Here is a 17,245-nt window from a genome sequence, read left to right on the forward strand (position 1 = left end):
ATGAGGATTCCGTCTAGATCATAAGACAGGTCTGAAAGTTGCGACAGACCTGCCTATTCAGTAGCACTCGCGATTGATAGCGCCAAGATGACGGCCAAGAAATGCATCATGAAATTTAAATCCGAAACCCGAACGCCAAGTGACATTGCGTGCGATTCACCGGAGAATTATCACTCGGCGCCGAGAAAATGGCCTATCGTACCCGTCTTGGCCCAGCCTGTCAAAAACGCGGCTCTGCACTGGCAAGTAACCCGCATTTCACATCTCAATTACGAGATGATAACAAGGTGTCAAGCACGATATCTCAACTGTATCTTGCACCATGGCCCAAACCCCAAAAAAGAATCTGGGGGAAAACGTTTTCATTACTTGATAAATTGGAGAAACGCCATTGGGGAAAACTGAAGTGGGGAAACGCAAGGGGAGGGAGTCCGAGGCGCTAAGCAAAGGGTCCTCTGCACTGGGAACTTCTGGCCGGGTCTGCGACTTCAACTGCAGGGGGTGAGGTTCAACAATCTTGGCGGGTTCCAAAAGGCCGTGGGGCCGCTAAGCAGCGTCAAAAGTTCCGACGCCACGCGCGCGTAGGTCTTTTCTTGGCAGGTTGATTAAACGCGCGAAGCAGACGAAAGAAAACGTTAGTAAAGGAACAGTTGGGTAATGTCAGATTCGGTGGTGGTCGACTCTTACATAATAAATAGAGTTCCCCCGCGAAAAAAGAACCTTGTTTGCAAGCTTATCTGGAGAAGAGCCAAAAGGGGAAGCTGAGTGTTGAATCTGTGAGGTAACGAGATCCGTTTTACGAGGTTTCGACATGGACGCGTGCGTCTGATGTTTAAAATGTTAATGTTAATTCAGTGGGGACTGGGGACGTTGACAGGCGATATCTGTGCATGCAGTTTCTGAGCGAGGTAGCATCGTGCACTGCATGCTATCGCATCATTCAACATTTAATTGATAGATTGCCACTATCTCTCTTCAATTGATCTTGAGCGGCGGCAGTGAAAATTCGTTTAGCTAGGCCGGGAATAGTACAAGGACATATTCCCGAAGCTGTAACCAGTTTAACCGCTTTAGGAAGGTTACGGTTACATGAGCTTTAGGGTAAAAAGGAGGTTGAGGGCGAAGATGTTGGAATGAGGTGCTGAGATCAGGCAATTTTGGAGTTCTGGAGAAGGATTTTGATAATATGAGATTACTGATCCAGATATGGGCTTATGAGATTTCTAAATTACGCGCATATCTTGATTCGACTTGATCGTGACGACATGAGAGTAATGAACAAGCACGAGACTTGCCCCTCCAAATGTCACCGCCAAGACCCCCATGACACGTTCAAGGCACCACTCAACGCTCAATCCCTTTGCAAAACGGAGAGGCGACGATGATCTTGTCGCATTGAAATCACCAACATCCAATTACAAAGCCAATGCAGGCGAATTGGCTTCAGCGCTCTTGGCGTATTGGCAGCTGAAGACGCCACGCTACGCCTCAGTGTCGGCAGCTGGTGGCTTGGCCCAATCGCAGCCAAGATGTAATATTCGGAGCCGGAAGACGCCCAGATCCGACGTCCAAGCCGAGGTCCTTTAACACCTTTACAGTCCTTTAAGAATTATTTGCATTGTTCAATGTCACTGTTGCAATTCTAGACATTCTTTACCAGGTTCTTCCCTGATGGCAAACCACTTCTCTGGGTCAAACAGATACGAGCCTACCATCTGAAATGTTCGAGAACAAAAGACAGAAGCAAACACCTCCACTTTGTTCGGCCGACGTTACGAGAATGTCGACCTTCCCCGTTGGGTATCATGGCAAAAGGACCGATCCCGTACAAACTAGTGCTCGGGCCAATCCCCGCATGTGGCCTAACCTCCTTGCAGGAACTTTTGTCGTCAAAAAGGCCCTGCTCTCATTGGTCCCGCGGGCAGATAAGGTCGTTCTCCACTAAACAACTCTGTTCTGTAAGGTTACTTTGACCTGCGACTCTGGGGTTTTCTGTATCAAGCTTGGATCGTCACTTCGTTCGCTTTTGAGAAGGTGGCAATCAAGGGGACCCATAATGGAGCGATTGCTCTACCCCGTAGATAAATCGTCTCATGTATAATTATCCTTCACATCCCCGCCTCAGACCCAGGCCTTTCTCTCATCCCTCTCAACCCTTCTCTCTCTCATTTCTTTTTGACAGAAAGATCGTCAAAATGACCACCGCAGGTCACCTCGACACAGACGCCATCGCCCGCTCTGGTCTCGCCGACCCAGAGACGCACGGCATCCCCCAGATCGCCGGCAAGGGCTCCATCGACGTCACGCGCCAGCGCTCCGTCTCGGACTCGGACGATGAGCTCCCCACGGAAGAGGAGCTGCAGACGCTGCGCCGCGTCTCGGGAAAGATCAAGTGGGCCATGTACACCATTGCCTTCGTAGAGGCCTGCGAGCGCTTCTCGTACTACGGCTCTGCGGTCCTGTACACAAACTTTGTCGGGCAGCCGCTGCCTGAGGGCTCCAACACCGGTGCGCCCCTCGATCCCGATGGCCAGGCTGGTGCGCTTGGTATGGGACCCAAGGCTGCGCAGGGTATTTCTCTGTTCAACCAGTTCTTTGCCTATCTCATGCCTCTTGTTGGGTAAGTCTCATTCTCTCACGTCGTTTGTTGTCTGTCTTTTGCTAACGTTTCTCAAAGTGCCTGGATTGCAGATGCCAAGCTCGGTCGTTTCCTCACTCTTCACATCGCCATCGCCATCTCTACATGCGCTCACGTCATCCTTGTCGCTGCTTCTTCCCCCACTGTCATCGTCCGCAAGGATCCCGCTTTCGGTGCTTTCATCATCGGTCTCCTTGTTCTCTGCGTCGGAACCGGTTTCTTCAAGGCCAACGTCTCTCCTCTCCTCGCTGATCAGAATGAGGACACAAAGATGCGCGTCGAGGTTCGCAATGGCGAGCGTGTCATTGTCGACCCCGCCGTGACAAACACTCGCGTCTTCCTCTACTTCTACCTGGCCATCAACATCGGATCCGTCTGCGGTCAGATCGCCATGGTCTACGTTGAGAAGTATCATTCGTTCTGGCTCGCCTTCTTCATCCCCACCATCTTCTTCCTCATCGCTCCCATCGTCCTCGCCCTCAACAAGAAGAAGTACAAGCTCAAGCCCGCTACTGGTTCCGTCCTCTCCAAGTTCTTGCGCATGTTCTTCTACGTCCGCAAGCGCAGCTCTTTCTTCAGCTTCAACTGGGAGCACGCCAAGCCCTCTCAGATTCCTGTTGACCAGCGCCCTGCTTGGATGACTTACGATGATGCCTGGGTCGATGAGGTCCGTCGTGGTTTGATGGCCTGCAAGGTCTTCCTTTACCTGCCTGTCTTCCATCTGGCTTACAACCAGATGACTGGTAACCTCACCACTCAGGCCTCCACCCTGGTTCTCAACGGCGTTCCCAATGATGTCATTCAGAACCTGAACCCTATTTCCATCGTCATCATGGTTCCCCTCATTGATCACCTCCTTTACCCCGGTCTCCGCAAGCTGGGTGTCTCATTCACCCCCATCAAGCGTATGACTGTCGGTTTCATCATCTCTGCTCTCGCCATGGTTGCGTCTGCTGTCATGCAGCATTACATCTATGAAAAGAGCCCCTGCGGCAAGTATGCCAACGGTGATGATGCCAGCACTGGTAAGAAGTGTGCCCCCGCCGACATCAACGTCTGGGCTCAGTGTCTGCCTTACATCCTCATCGGTCTCGGTGAGATCTTCACCAACGTCACATCTTACGAGTACGCCTACTCCAAGGCCCCCGACAACATGAAGTCTCTTGTCATGTCTGTCAACCTCTTCATGTCCGCCTTCGCCTCCGCCATCGGCCAGGCTTTCACCCCTCTCTCCGGCGACCCTCTCCTCGTCTGGAACTACGTCGTCGTCGCCGTCATCGCTTTCGTTGGTGGTACTGCCTTCTGGTTCAACTTCAGACATCTCGACGCTGAGGAGGACAAGTGGAACATGCTCAAGGCGTCTGAGTTCAAGGGTACCTACCAGCCCAACGCCCTGGAGAACAAGATTGCAGAGGAGCATGAGGCGCCTGCTGCTCCTAGGGACATTGAGAAGATGTGACTACCTCCCACTTGTAAAAGTTGCTATAAATTTAGTTGTTGAGATACCACCATAGTCTATGATTAGATTGCCTGTTTGAGCAATGTCAATACATATTACATGACTTTAACTTTTGCCTGGTTGACGTGAAGAAATCTGTTTTGTCTCTTGAACTGTATTTGTAGATCGTGTTTGCATTAGAGAAAACTTGTGCTGGTAACAATAGGCTTGATTCAACTGAGCCATTGTTATACGTCCATATGAATCTAAACGCTGTCAAAATTTCATTGACTTTGGCTCCACTAATCAATTCATGCATACAAGGCTTATTATGACTTTGGTAGACCCTCCAACACACCAAGCGCTGATACAGACACCAGAAATCCTTCATGTTGCCGTGCTCTCAGCAGAGTTGGTGCTTTAGAAGCAATAAACAGCTAGGAGAGGAACGAAAACCGCAAGACCTCTATCATAAATAATCAAGAGACTTGGGTGATTTAAATTGAACTGAGGACAAATTAAGAATATATTTCAATGAGTTTACTTTCATATTTTACCTTGGGCTCTGATGTCTTGTTGCTCTGAAGACAGTTACTTGCATGGAGTCGATAAGGTTGCGATAACAGATAACAGATAACAGATAACAGATAAAAGATAAGACAGATATGCACATAGCGGGGTTCATATTTACCAACAACAATCAAACGAAGACAGACAGAGACCAAACTTAATCGTAACGCAACGTTCATTTTTATACAAGACATGTCGTAACAACGATAGTATGACGCATGTTACTGGCTGTGAGGATGAATCAATTTACATGTCGGAATCTCATCAGCTCTTTCGTCCATCTGCTTTTCATATTTTCCTATTTTCGAGTCTTGTAGGGCTATGAAAGGGCCACTAGGCAATTGACGAGAGAATTTATTGTTTTGCGTTGCTCAACTGTTGAATTTGTGCAAATTGAGGCAGTGTTCGAAGATACGAGGTTTGTTGAAGATGGAGGCAACAGAAATGTGAATACGGAATGCAGTTTGAAATCCGGAAATAACACGGAAACGTGATTATACCTGTTTGCCCTCGTAGCCAACACCGTTCTGCCCTTCTGCCCTTCTTGACTGCCCATTCCATACAAGAGACGCCATTAAATGTCCCGCTAGATCCCCATGTAATCCTCACTGTCCAGGGGAGATCCAGCGTTGGCGTTGGCGTTCTTGAGAGCCCTCAACGGACCACGTCCAACCCTCGACTCAAGATCCTTCTTGATCCACGCCAGCTTCGGCTTGACCCGTCCATTCGGGAGAAAAACATTCGGCATCCCTTCAAAGAAGCCTTTTCCAGCGAGAGGGCCGTCAAGAAAGACTCCGCCGGTGGCGCGACGTCTCGCAGGAACAGACTGCCACATATTCTGAGCGAGCTCGACGTCAAAGTTGGGGGTTTCCATTGGGGGAAGGTTGAGGTCGATATTCAAAGCCTGGCGAAAAGTTAGAACAGGGAGGAGAGAAGAGAAGAGAAGAGAAGAGAAGAGGAGAAGGGTTCGGACCTCGATTTTGGCAAGCTTTGCGTGGCGTTCAACGTGACGCGCGAGGCTGCCGTTGCGGTTGACGAGAATGGCTTTGCAGACGGGGCAGTTCTTGGAGGAGCTGCGGATTTTGTTGGCAGATCGAGATTTGGGAGGCGAGGAAGAGGGGAGGGACTCGGAGACAGGAGATGAAGGCTTGCGAGGGGAGGAGGGAAGAGGTTTGCGCTTGAGTCTGGTGTTGCGAGTCATGATGTTGAGCTTTTGTGAAGGTGATGAGGAGGGGTTGAGAAGTTTTGAAGAGTTCAGGTAAGTTCAGATGATCTTTGAAGAGTTTTGAGGAGATTGGGAGAGGCTAGAAGGAACAATGAGAAGAGGGTTGACAAGAGATGATGCTCTAGGTACATTTGTGGATGCATACGAAGGAGTGAACGTGTCACTGTTGACAGGTGCTGGGTCAGAATGGGTCGAATGAGAGTATAAGCGTACGGAAATAAGGCGCTGTGGACTCAGCCGTAGCATCAGAGTCAGACTAAGTGAACCACCAAGTCAAGCGCTGCTGGAGTCATTGGGTGCTGAACGCACCTTCACCATGAGATTGCAAGCAACTAAGGACTTCAAAGAGAAAGCAAGTGTCTTCGAGGCTGAAAGTCTTTTGGGTGTAGTTATCTAGTTCGCTCCGTATCCCATACCCATCCCAAGAGCATTCGCCTGCCCATGCCCATACCCATGCCCAACGCCGTATCGACCTCCCCTGGGTGAGGAAATAGAACTTGGGATCTCAATCCTAAACTACATAAAGACTTGGGTGAAAGAGCCCAAGTTTAGGGTGCCTTATGACGAGTTTAGTCTAATACCCCATATCAAGGTCTCATGTTCTCCTACTTCCCAGGGCCCCCATTGCATCAAGCTCCCCGTATCTAGCCCCTAAACGGGCGCTTGTTGCCGCCCTTACGCTCCAATGCGCTTCCAGGTCTCTTCATCGCACCGCGTGAGATCTCTTCAACACGCTCCTTGCACTTATCCTCCAGCTTCGCGAGCTGACTGCAAGACTCCCGTAGATTTCGATAGTCGTTGGGCTTGAGACACTCAGCATGAGTCGCAGCGCTTACGGCGCGGTGAGCAGCGGTGACGTAGTTTCCTGATCCTGTGATTAGATCTTTACGATATGTAGTATGGTTATTGTACTTACGGACTTCCCTGGCAAGATCGAGCAGGGAATCGGTCGCTTGGTCCTTGATCTGCTTCTCTAGCTCGCCGTTGCGGTCGGTGAGGCTGAGGATGAGCGCTTGGGTCTCGTCGTCGGGATGGAGGTTGGCTTGTCCTCGACCGGCTTTGAGGCCAAGGTCGTAGGCGCTGTTGCTGATGTCTTCGAGGAGATTCTTGTGTTCGAATGCAGCGACGAAATGGAGCTTCTTCAGCTCGGAGGGCCTTTCGTTGGAGGGATCGCTTGAGGAGCTGTTGGAGCTTTGGGATGACATTGTGTTTGGTGAGAATGTTGAAGAAGTGAAGTGAAGGGAAGTCTACAAGCTTGAAATTGATGTGTTTTGAACGCGATGAAGGTTGTAAGAAAGAGAAACAAAGAAGGAAGTGTGATATAAATAGAAGAATCTCAATGGGTCTGGGTAGGGTTGATGTTGCTGTGAATCACAAGTGCTGATGGTGTTTCAAATAGAGGAGGAAAGCCAGCGATCTCGGCGCGTTGAAGGGAGATGACACGGACTTCACCTTTTCGTCTAATGTATTTCTGTGGATCTTCATCTTTGCACAAACTGATTTCAATCTGCGCGCTTTGCATCCTCAACTCCACAAACAACCAACAACAAACAACAAACACTTGACTTCGCATGCCTACCACTCACGCATCACCTCAAGATGCCTTTATACTGTCTCTCCAACAACTCCTCCTCGAAAGAAGATGATACACCAAACCCTACAACATCCTGCAACGGGCAGGTCGACCCTCCATTTCGACTCGGGCTTCGGTTCCGCCCTCACGATGGGACTACAAGAGCCCAAGTATGTACAGAAATATCATCAACAAACGCTTCGCGCCTAACATGCTGCAGGATAGAGACTTCATAAAGCTCACGAATGCGCCAGCGAAGGTCCCAATGCATCATCGCGACCTTCCATGCCTCAACAAGGCCGCGCGCCTGGTAGAGAGCATCGTTGCTGCCTTCAAGGAGGTGGAGCAGACAATGCCACTTGACCTTGCAGTAAAGCTCAAGCAGGCTGCCGTACAGACGTTGGGAATCACATCCACCGCAGGTCGTATCAGCAAGACGAAAGTGAGCACCCTAATGCCATATCAGAGATTGGCCGGGAATCATGGCATCAAAAAGCAGCTTGGCTATCCAGACTGGTTCTTCATGGCTGCTTGGCTCGGCCCAGGCCACCCGTTTCTCGAGTCTATTCGCAAAGACATGTCAGATGTCTGGGGCGTAGAGTTCCCAACCGACGCCATCATTTATCCCGCGATCCTCAACCGCGAAACCGAAGAGAAGCTTTTCAACGGAGAAATTGCCCCTGCAACCAACGAAGAATCCCTTGACGAGCGTGCAAAGGCCATCATGAAAACAATCAACGCGTCATCTGTCAATGGTCTCAGCGCTGCTATCAAAGATCATCTCCCAGATGCCTTTAAGGATTTCGGGGACAGCAACAGAATGCACACATTGGAGACCAGCCTTGCCTCGACAAACCGCGATCTCGAACACGCAAGAAAACAAGTCAACAGTCTCGAGAAAGAACTCGCCGAGTCCAAAACACTCCAAGCGAAGACCAAAAACGACATTGAAACCCTCCGAAAAGAGCTCAAGCAGCTCAAAGCTGCACAAGGCTCAACTAACAACGTCAAGAAGGACCTCGGAGTACTCCGGGCGACAGTCACCGGTATGGAAGCCAAGGTCCTCAAGGGGGAGAGGGACATGATTACCTTGTGCAATGAGGTCGCTCAATCAGCCGAGAAGGCAGAAAAGGCGGTGGAGACTGGGGCTTTGGTCCTGAGTGTTCTGTCAGCTTCTGGAGGTCAGAAGCGAAAGAGGGATGAGATTTCCTGAAGGCCAAAAACTTTCTAGTCCAAGGTTCGCTAAACTTAGATTAAGACATACTAGATTTATCTGGGTTTTATACAGTTTGCCTAGGTTATATAAAATCTACCCAGGTTTTAGTAAATGTATACTAAATTATACGAAACTCATCAAAGTCGTCCTGTCACCTAGCCTAAAGATCCCAAGTTTTGTCCACAAGGATCAACCCATACAAAACTCTCGACGGCATACTCAAACAGCAGTTCATGGAGATCAAAAGTATGTATTCATAAATCGTATCCAACACCGTCATATATGGTATATCTCAATGACAAATCCAACGTACATAATCCACCCAAGATTCAATCTCAAATGCCAATTGAAACAACCAAGGTCCCAGTGTCTATCCAAAACCTAGACCTTACCCTGTTTATCATCAATGACCAATAACCCAGCATCAATTCCAGCTCTAGCAAACCTATCACCCAGCACACCAACCGTGCGCTGAAAGTCCCTCTCAACACCAAAGTCCTCAGCAAGAACTTCGTCAAGGAGCGTGTGCGCACGACCAACGACGATCAAATCGCCAACGCTCAGACGAGACTTGCCAACGGTCTCGCGAGCGTGAGCGACAGCGAGGTCGGGAAGGTTGCGCACTGAGTCAACAGAGATCTCGACAAAGGTCACGCGGCCCTCGAGCTTGCCGGAGGCGTTGCTCTTGGCGGTGTTGAGGAGATCCAAGTCGCTTGCGGAGGGGACACTCTCGATGTTTTTGCCGTCGTGAGCATCGTGTTCGTCCTCGTTGAAATGAAGATGGATCACGTGGATTGAGACATGAGGATTGTGAGCGAGCTGAAGGGCGAAGAGGAGAGCGGCGCGGTCGTCTTTTCCGCCGATGAAAGGCACGAAGATGCTCTGGCGCTGGTCAACAGGCCTCTGGATGATAGCGCCATCGTGAGCGCTGTGAACTGAAAGACCGGTGCGGGTTCGGGTCAGAGTTGGCTTCTTAGACGAAGAATCGCTGTGAGGATTGCGATTGATAAAGATACCGGTTGTGCAGGTTGAGCGTTGAACAGCGGCAGCAACGTAGTCGATGTATGTTCGGCTAAAGAATCGGTCGTTGGGGTTGCCGGTCTCGGTCAAAGCAGCAGCACCAGAGCTCTCCTCAGCCAGACCTCCGTAGGTACTCCAGGGAATGAGCATGAAGTCGGATCTGGCTTCCTCGGCATACTTGACAATGGTCTCTGCGTAAGCGTTGGTAGGAATGATGGAGACCTGGCCAGCAACAGCTACACCGTTGAGACGAGAGAAGGTCTGGAACGCGGAGAATACGGCATCACGGGAAGCAAATTCGTCAAGCTCGGCAGACTGCATGACTGAGGATGTACGGTCTGTCAACTCCATGAGACGCACGCCGCGAACTTCAAGAGGGCGATTGGGAATTGGCTGGGTCTTGTCCTCAGAAGTGGAGTCGGCGGTCTCGATGCTTGAGTCCGGAAGAGCATGCGTAGTCTTGCGAGAGCCTCCGAGAAGCGACACGAGGTTGAAAAGTCCGGGCAGGGCGTCGAGGCGGAGATGAAGAATGAGGCGATGAGTTTGAGACTTGTCGAGAGCCTCTTCCATTTTGTGCTCAGAAGTTTGAGCTTCAGTCTGGAGAGGGTTTCCGTCCCAGTCAATCTCTCCTCGGCGCCACTTCTCGACCTTCTGGCGATACCAGACAGGGTAGAGCCATTTAGTGAGCGGGGAGGTTGTCACGGTGGTAACCTACTCAATCAGCGGTGAATTGGATGAGTAAAGCGGAGAAAACTTACGACTGCCATGACGACAAACATGGTGAAGGTTCGGCTGGATAGAATGCCCGCTTGAAGACCAATGTTCTAGAGTTGTTAGCGCCGCGCTGCTTCAATGACAAGTAACTTACCAGCACGATGAGTTCTACGAGACCTTTGCAACTCATCAAGGCACCGATAGTCAAGCTTTCTCGCCAGAGACATTTGGTGAGACGGGCGGCCAGTGTACCGGCGATGATTTTGCCAAAGAAGGCGCATGCAATGATGGCAATGACATATCCCCAGGTAGTGCCATCGTTGAGCAGACCAAGATCAGTATTAAGACCAGAAAGCGCAAAATAAAGAGGCAGAAGTATAGAACCGACGAGATCTTCGATCTTTTCAGTCAACTTGATGGCAAAACCACCGTCGTGCGGACATATGAGACCTATGAGGAAAGCGCCGAAAATGGCGTGAACTCCAATGGCGGCTACAGTATGTTAGATATGGCAGCTAATAAATGAGAACGGCTGTCTTACCTGTGAACCAGGACGAAGCCAAGACGAGAAGAAGAGTCAAGGTAGTGATGCCCTGGGATGGGCCATTCTGGATACTGTCGGTGCGGCGAAGAACCCAAAGAAAGACTGGCCGAACAGCATACACCAGGAAGAGAACCCAGGCTGCTGCAGTCAAGAAGACATAAAGCGCCGTGAGGCCATTGGCGTTGTTGACGAGAGCGACACTCAGGGCGAGAAGAACCCAGCCAACAACATCGTTACCAATGCCCGCAGCAAGGACAGTGACACCGACGGAAGTTGAGAGGAGTTGAAGCTCGGAGAGAATACGGCAAAGAACCGGGAAAGCGGTAATGGCGAGCGCAGTTCCAATGAAAAGAGCAAAAGTGCCAAACTCCATATCCTTCATGGTTCCCTCATCGCCGTATTCCTCATACAAGCCCCAAGCAACAGCAACGCCAAGACCAAAGGGCAGCATCATACTAGCCAATCCGACGCTGACAGCAACGCGCCAATTGGACTTGAACATGCGCGTATCGACTTCGAGACCGACGAGGAAGAGGAAGAGCAGGAGACCGATGGTAGCAACGTTGCTGAGGACGGGCATGGACTCAGTGGGGAAGATGTTCTCCTTGAAGCCGGGGATGCGCATCATCACGGAGGGGCCGAGGACGATGCCGCCGATGACTTCTGCGATAACACGCGGCTGGCCGAACTTGGAGAGCGGCCATTGCAGCAGGCGGCAGAAGATGATGATGATGAAGGCCTGCACGATGAAGAGCGCTATGGGGTCTTTCGGGTTATAGTGAATCGGATTGAGGCCTTCGATGATGCCGCCCTGGGGATGTGCGCCCGTGGCAGCAGCGGCTGCAGCCGTCGCGGTGGAGGACATGGCGACTCGGGGGGTACGCTCGTGTCGCTTTCGGTGTTGGAGGGTCGAGACGGTGAAAGGTTGAGAGAGGAGGGGAGAAGAGAGGGGACCGTCAGTCCTCTTTTGTGTCTGGGGAGACGACGAGGATGAACTGAAATGAAATGGAGGCGGAGCTGGAGGTTGGTGACTGTTCCCAAAGGGCGGGCGGCCTGGGTGGGGAAAAAGCCAAGGGTCTAGGCTGTCGTAATGGAGGGTGCTGACGCTAAACCCGAATCGCCCTTGTCAGAAGCCCTCTTCTCGCGTTACCGCTCTAAGTTTTGCAGTGGATACTTCATACAAGGTTGATTTCTTGTTATTTAGTTGCATTTTGGCCGACGATCACTGACTTGTTGCATTAGACGTACGTTCTGTTCTGTTCTGTTCTTTCGCGTCGTGGCCCGATAAGGTACAGCGCTTAGCTAGAGGTTATTCGGTGGAGAAGTTGGGGAACCCTCCAGAACGGTCTTGGCGGGTGAAACAGCAACAAGGCTTGTGATTGTGACTGTGACTGTGTCTGTGTTACGATAAGCACGTCAATTGCGGGCGCATTCAGTATCGCAAACATTCTTTCAATTAATACGGGCGTTACAACCGATACTTTTGGTGCATCTTGAGCTTGGTGCTTGGTGCACGAGATCAAAGATGGTGGTCAATGTGACACTGGAGAAATAAGCTTGTTGAATTGACACTGTAGATCTCGCAAAATGTCTCATCTCAAATATCTAGTCCATTCCATTTCTTTGTCGCAGCTTGCTTCGACTCGATTGCATGTGATGCCCTGCCCTTTCATCTCCATTGGACCCCTGTTGCTCACGCGCCTTTTTGGTGTCTCACCGCTCCACGTCTAGACCCCGCCGACCTTGTTGGTGGGGATATGATGTGATTGAGGCTGGGTCAACTCGTGATGCCAGTGTCACAAGCAGATGCGGGGAGTTCGCTGTTGCATCACGCTAAGGGTCGATTCTGACGGAGACAAAAAAGCGGATGACCTTGAACCCCATCGACGAAAATATTTAGGTGAATCTTGCCTTGGCTGACGGGACTCTTTGCAGAGTTTATTTTGGCATCTTCTTCCCAAGTCTTGAGCTTTTTTGCTACCGGAGGCCATTCTCCCCGCTGGATCCCCACGATGCGCACTCCGTAAATGTTAGTGGCTCGTGTTTTGTTTCTGGGCATCGCGGTAATTCATCAGCCGGGGTTGTCAGCTGGATCGGAGCCAAGATAAAAATATGAGCTAAGCGGATCTTGGCGAATGGCCAATCAGGATTTCGGATCCTCCATTACACGAGGACTAACTCCAGTTTGGACAAATTGAAGCTATTCCCAGATCCATCATTATTGGGTAGCAAGCGATCTCATATTTCCCTCACTTTCGTCTCAATTCTGATCAATCAACAAACGCACCTTGGCATCGCGGACTCTACGGATCTTTTTATTATTACCCTGTCCACGGACATATATTTATGATGAAGCGAATGCGCGATACCAAATGGGCGGCGATACATTCCGTAGAGGACGAATCAGTATGAATTGCCAGGTGTAAGGTGGAAGTCCAGGCAACAAGATCAATTGATTAGGGCGTGATGGACATTTGAGAGACATCGAAAGCCTTTCAAATCGATAAGAATAAACGCCATATCGTTCAGGGAATTACATCGTACAATTGAACGGCAATACTCAGCCACGAGCATGTTAAATAAAGTTATTTTAAGCATCGCAGCCATCTTGTCTATTGTCGCCTTAATTCCTGGCACCCTGATCACGTCTGAGAGACACTGCGACGTACTCGCGGAAGCCCAAGGTTCGTCCTGACCATTGATTGCCCTTGCGCCATTGACGATGTAAGGCGTTAGATATGCAACTGCTCCAGGCTGGCTTCGCCTTAAAAGATCGTAGGGAATGGACAAGTTGGCCACAAGTGGTAACGTATCGAAACGGTAAAGATTCCGGATGAGCCTTAGTGACAGAAGTGGACGTTGCAGGGAGCAAATGACGCACGAGTCAAAGTTAATAAAGCACGATATGGGCGACTCAGGTGAACGTTGTTGTTTTTAAAAACTTCATTTGAAACTCATAAAGGAAACTATTGTACCCATCTGCATCCAAAAACCCCAAACTATTCAGAACATCCAAGCAATCTTCTCCCCCCAGTCCGAATCTCCATAGCCATGGTTGATGAATGGCCTGACACGAGACTTAGATCCGCGACTGTGCATGTATACACATCAACCAATCACTCAACATGGCTCATACTCTTCTCCTTGATGTCAGCATCCTGGTCGAATCGTCGCTCGGTCACCTCATAAGGATTGACGTAGGTCGTAGCAAACTTCCTCGCGGAGACTCCCTGGTCGAAAAGCATGTCCAGCTCAGCGTAAGAGCGGTCCTTGGGCTCAGGAAGTCGGAAATAAGCCCACAGAAAACACAAAGCGCAGTTACCAGCCCAGAAGAACGCCGACTTGGCTCCCCAGTTCCAAGCCGTAGGGTTCAGCGAGTACAAGCCGATGATGTTGGTGTATGCGACACCGACGATGTTGTAGGCGTTTCGCGCCAACACGATGGTCCTCTGGCGAAGTCTGGACGAAGGCAGCTCGGCGACGAGGGAGTAGCAGACAGGACCGACGGTGATGTCATAGGTGAAGGTGTAGACGAGAAGCAGCGATCCGATGGCCCAAGAGTAACTAGCTGCCTTTGCGGGAATGCCTAGGCAGCCGGTGACGAAGAGGATCACAGTGAGGGCGAAGAGGCCCCAGACGTAGATCGTGCGGCGGCCTACACGAGCCATCAACGGCCAGGAAAGCACGGTACCGACGAATCCGAGGGCGAATTGGGCGATTGTCATAGTGAAAGCGTTAGACTCGGCGAGACCGGCTTGTTCGTAGAAGTATGTCGAGTTGCCCATGAAGGAGGAGCCGCAGATGGTCTGGCAGATCCAAGTCAGGCATGCAATCTCAGTTCTGCGGAGGTTAACTCGTCCCCGGAAGCAATCGAGGTACCCGGTTCCTTCGCTAATCTTCTTCTCAACCTTATCAGTGTGGACCATCATGGCAACGGTATCGTCAGCATTGACACCTGTGCCCTTGCGCTGCAGACGCTCAACAGATCGCTTAGCGTCCTCAACACGGCCCTTGCGGATGAACCACCAAGGAGACTCGGGTGCGAGCAGCACAGCGATGAGGATCGGGATCGGCCATACCCATTGGACAGCAAAGGGGATCTTGTATGACCATTTGCTATCCAGGGTGATGACTCCCCTCAGCACGCCTGAAGCAATGAGTTGTCCGATGACCCAGCAGAGATTGACGTAGGTTGTGAGGTAGCAACGAAGGTGAATCGGGCAAACTTCAGCCGCGTAGGTCGTGGTCAGGGTCTGAAAGACGCCCCAGGGAAGACCGCAGAGGATCTCGCCGGCCAACAGCATCGACAGGCTGACAGAAAAGAACTGGATGAAGATGAAGGCAGTCATCATGACGAGCGCTGCCGCCAGTACCTTCTTGTATCCGTAACGGTCCGCGAGCCAGCCGCTAACGTACAGGCCTATAATCTCGCCGACGCTGGCGCCGTTGGTGAGGCCGGACTGCCAAGCAGCGGAGATAGAGTATCCTCCCTTGCCGTCCGGGTGGCCATAGTACTCGTTGAAGGGCTTCATGGCGTAGAGGTTGCCGATCAGGATTGTATCGTAGCCCTCCATGATGATGCAGGTGGAGAGGGCGATTGACCATCCCATGGCTTTAGGATAGGCCCGGAGACCCTCCATGAAAGTCATGTTATGTTCGGCGGCGGCGGCATTTTCGGCGGCGGTAAGGATGCCACGAAGCTCTTCGCTGTCGTTGACCTCGTGGATGTGCTGAGCTGCGACACTCTCGCGACGGTCGCCCTTTTCATCAGGCCCGTTGTTGTATGCCATGTTGGTGATTGTGAGAGTACCAAATGATCAGAATGGTAAGGGTAGATGAGGTGAGAGACAATTGGAATTCTTGATGAGCTGTTCATGATTTTGAAGAGGTGAGGGGGCATGCCTTTATAGATGCAGATCCAGTGCGCACGCGAGATTTCAGCTCAAGCCGAGTTGAGAAGTTCAGAGAGAGTATTAACTCGATACGAGCAAGCGGACTCGAAGCATTGACCAATCGGTAGACCGTCTGGAGGATCTAGACTACCCCAAGTTCTGCGTGTGGAGTCGCGGGGACCCCAAATACCAAAATGCTTGGCCACGCGGCTGCAAACTCTAATACAGGGAGAACTCGTCGGTCCGACACATCGGCTGACGGTTTAATTAATCCTGTTTACCTGCCGCGAAAAAGACGCCTCTTGAGCAGGCTGAATCTAGCCTTGACAGTAGCGTAGCGATCTAAGGGAATAGGGAGAGTAAAGTATGCATCAGATGCATGTTCTGTGTTGCGGGTGGCGCCATGGTAGCGGCCAGAAGCAGGCAATTGAACATGCGATTTCATGCACCGGTCCGAGTATCTTGAAAGCGTTGAAACGTCGTTTAACGTTCTCCAAGTGATTGCAGAAATTGAAAGGCATCAACACAATTCATTATGGCCTTGATGTCTCTTTACCGGATGGACTTCTGTACTCTGGGAGACTTAATCCTTCCATCTCCGACTGATCTTAATATGTCTAAAACAATAAATGGAGAGACTCAATCTACGACGTAGCTACGATCGGAGCGTCTCCGCAGATCCCAATACACAAACGCGGGGAAATGTCTCCTGCATCATCTCCATTCGGCGCTGTACCACTTTGGAGTTCTCGTACCAGCTAATTCCAGACTTGGTGGTTCTGTACTAGTGCCGACATCCCGTCCCGGATAACACGGCAAGCCTTTCACGAAACAGGCAACACGGTCAATCCACATGATGATTTTCCTCGGACCGACGAAATAAGGGAGCCAATGGTGTAACTTGAAGACAGACAGATTAATAACGCCACGTTCGATAACGTCGTAGAAGCCAGGTCGCAGTTTGCGGGGGAACGAGCAGCGATGCTGACTGGTAGCCCGTCGGGCCGGGTTCGTTGCGGTGGTAAGTGAATGGCTTCATCCTAGCACGCTAGCGAGTTGTTGGAGAGAAGAAATGCTACGAGATGAGAAATTGCGGAATGTGGGAGCTGAAACCGCTGGGCTGATTATGTAGAATCCCTCAAGATCTTGGGGCGCCTGAAGCTGGCCTGAAGCTGGCTTACTTACTGTAAAGTTGAATGAGGGGTAGTATCTCAGCTTTATGCTGTAGCAATTGATCAGACATTGCGGTGTATGTCTAAATGGTGAGCTGCATGTGTATTTTACAGTTAAGACCTGTCGCTGAGAGCTTAAATCAGCACAGAGAACTTTAAGGTGAAATATCAGATGTATCTTTCATTATTATCTGCGCCGTCAGCCGGGAAGCCGTGGCTTGACAATTCTCATTGTAACAAGAT

General features: G+C 50.7%; 6 protein-coding genes across 6 annotated transcripts; 2 read left to right on the forward strand and 4 right to left on the reverse strand.

Moving 5' to 3' along the window:
* Positions 1-2,195: 2,195 nt before the first annotated feature.
* Positions 2,196-4,097, forward strand: FPRO_09019 (uncharacterized protein; the record flags this gene model as incomplete). Its single annotated transcript, XM_031224489.1, has 2 exons — positions 2,196-2,620; positions 2,678-4,097. 2 exons carry the CDS (start codon positions 2,196-2,198, stop codon positions 4,095-4,097), a joined length of 1,845 nt encoding a protein of 614 aa, XP_031089743.1.
* Positions 4,098-5,232: 1,135 nt separating this feature from the next.
* Positions 5,233-5,847, reverse strand: FPRO_09018 (uncharacterized protein; the record flags this gene model as incomplete). Its single annotated transcript, XM_031224490.1, has 1 exon — positions 5,233-5,847. One exon carries the CDS (start codon positions 5,845-5,847, stop codon positions 5,233-5,235), a length of 615 nt encoding a protein of 204 aa, XP_031089744.1.
* Positions 5,848-6,515: 668 nt separating this feature from the next.
* FPRO_09017 (uncharacterized protein) lies at positions 6,516-7,076 on the reverse strand (the record flags this gene model as incomplete). The annotated part of the gene is made up of 2 exons (XM_031224491.1): positions 6,516-6,736; positions 6,788-7,076. 2 exons carry the CDS (start codon positions 7,074-7,076, stop codon positions 6,516-6,518), a joined length of 510 nt encoding a protein of 169 aa, XP_031089745.1.
* A 394-nt stretch (positions 7,077-7,470) lies between these two features.
* On the forward strand, positions 7,471-8,657 carry FPRO_09016 (uncharacterized protein; the record flags this gene model as incomplete). Its single annotated transcript, XM_031224493.1, has 2 exons — positions 7,471-7,614; positions 7,665-8,657. 2 exons carry the CDS (start codon positions 7,471-7,473, stop codon positions 8,655-8,657), a joined length of 1,137 nt encoding a protein of 378 aa, XP_031089746.1.
* Positions 8,658-9,041: 384 nt separating this feature from the next.
* FPRO_09015 (uncharacterized protein) lies at positions 9,042-11,803 on the reverse strand (the record flags this gene model as incomplete). The annotated part of the gene is made up of 4 exons (XM_031224494.1): positions 9,042-10,391; positions 10,439-10,504; positions 10,549-10,886; positions 10,936-11,803. The coding sequence occupies 4 exons, from the start codon at positions 11,801-11,803 to the stop codon at positions 9,042-9,044; spliced, it is 2,622 nt and encodes an 873-aa protein (XP_031089747.1).
* A 2,251-nt stretch (positions 11,804-14,054) lies between these two features.
* On the reverse strand, positions 14,055-15,728 carry FPRO_09014 (putative maltose permease (MalP); the record flags this gene model as incomplete). Its single annotated transcript, XM_031224495.1, has 1 exon — positions 14,055-15,728. One exon carries the CDS (start codon positions 15,726-15,728, stop codon positions 14,055-14,057), a length of 1,674 nt encoding a protein of 557 aa, XP_031089748.1.
* Between the last annotated feature and the right edge of the window lie 1,517 nt (positions 15,729-17,245).

The sequence above is a fragment of the Fusarium proliferatum genome (assembly GCF_900067095.1).
Source record: "Fusarium proliferatum ET1 genome assembly, contig: FPRO_scaffold016, whole genome shotgun sequence".
Taxonomy (NCBI): domain Eukaryota; kingdom Fungi; phylum Ascomycota; class Sordariomycetes; order Hypocreales; family Nectriaceae; genus Fusarium; species Fusarium proliferatum.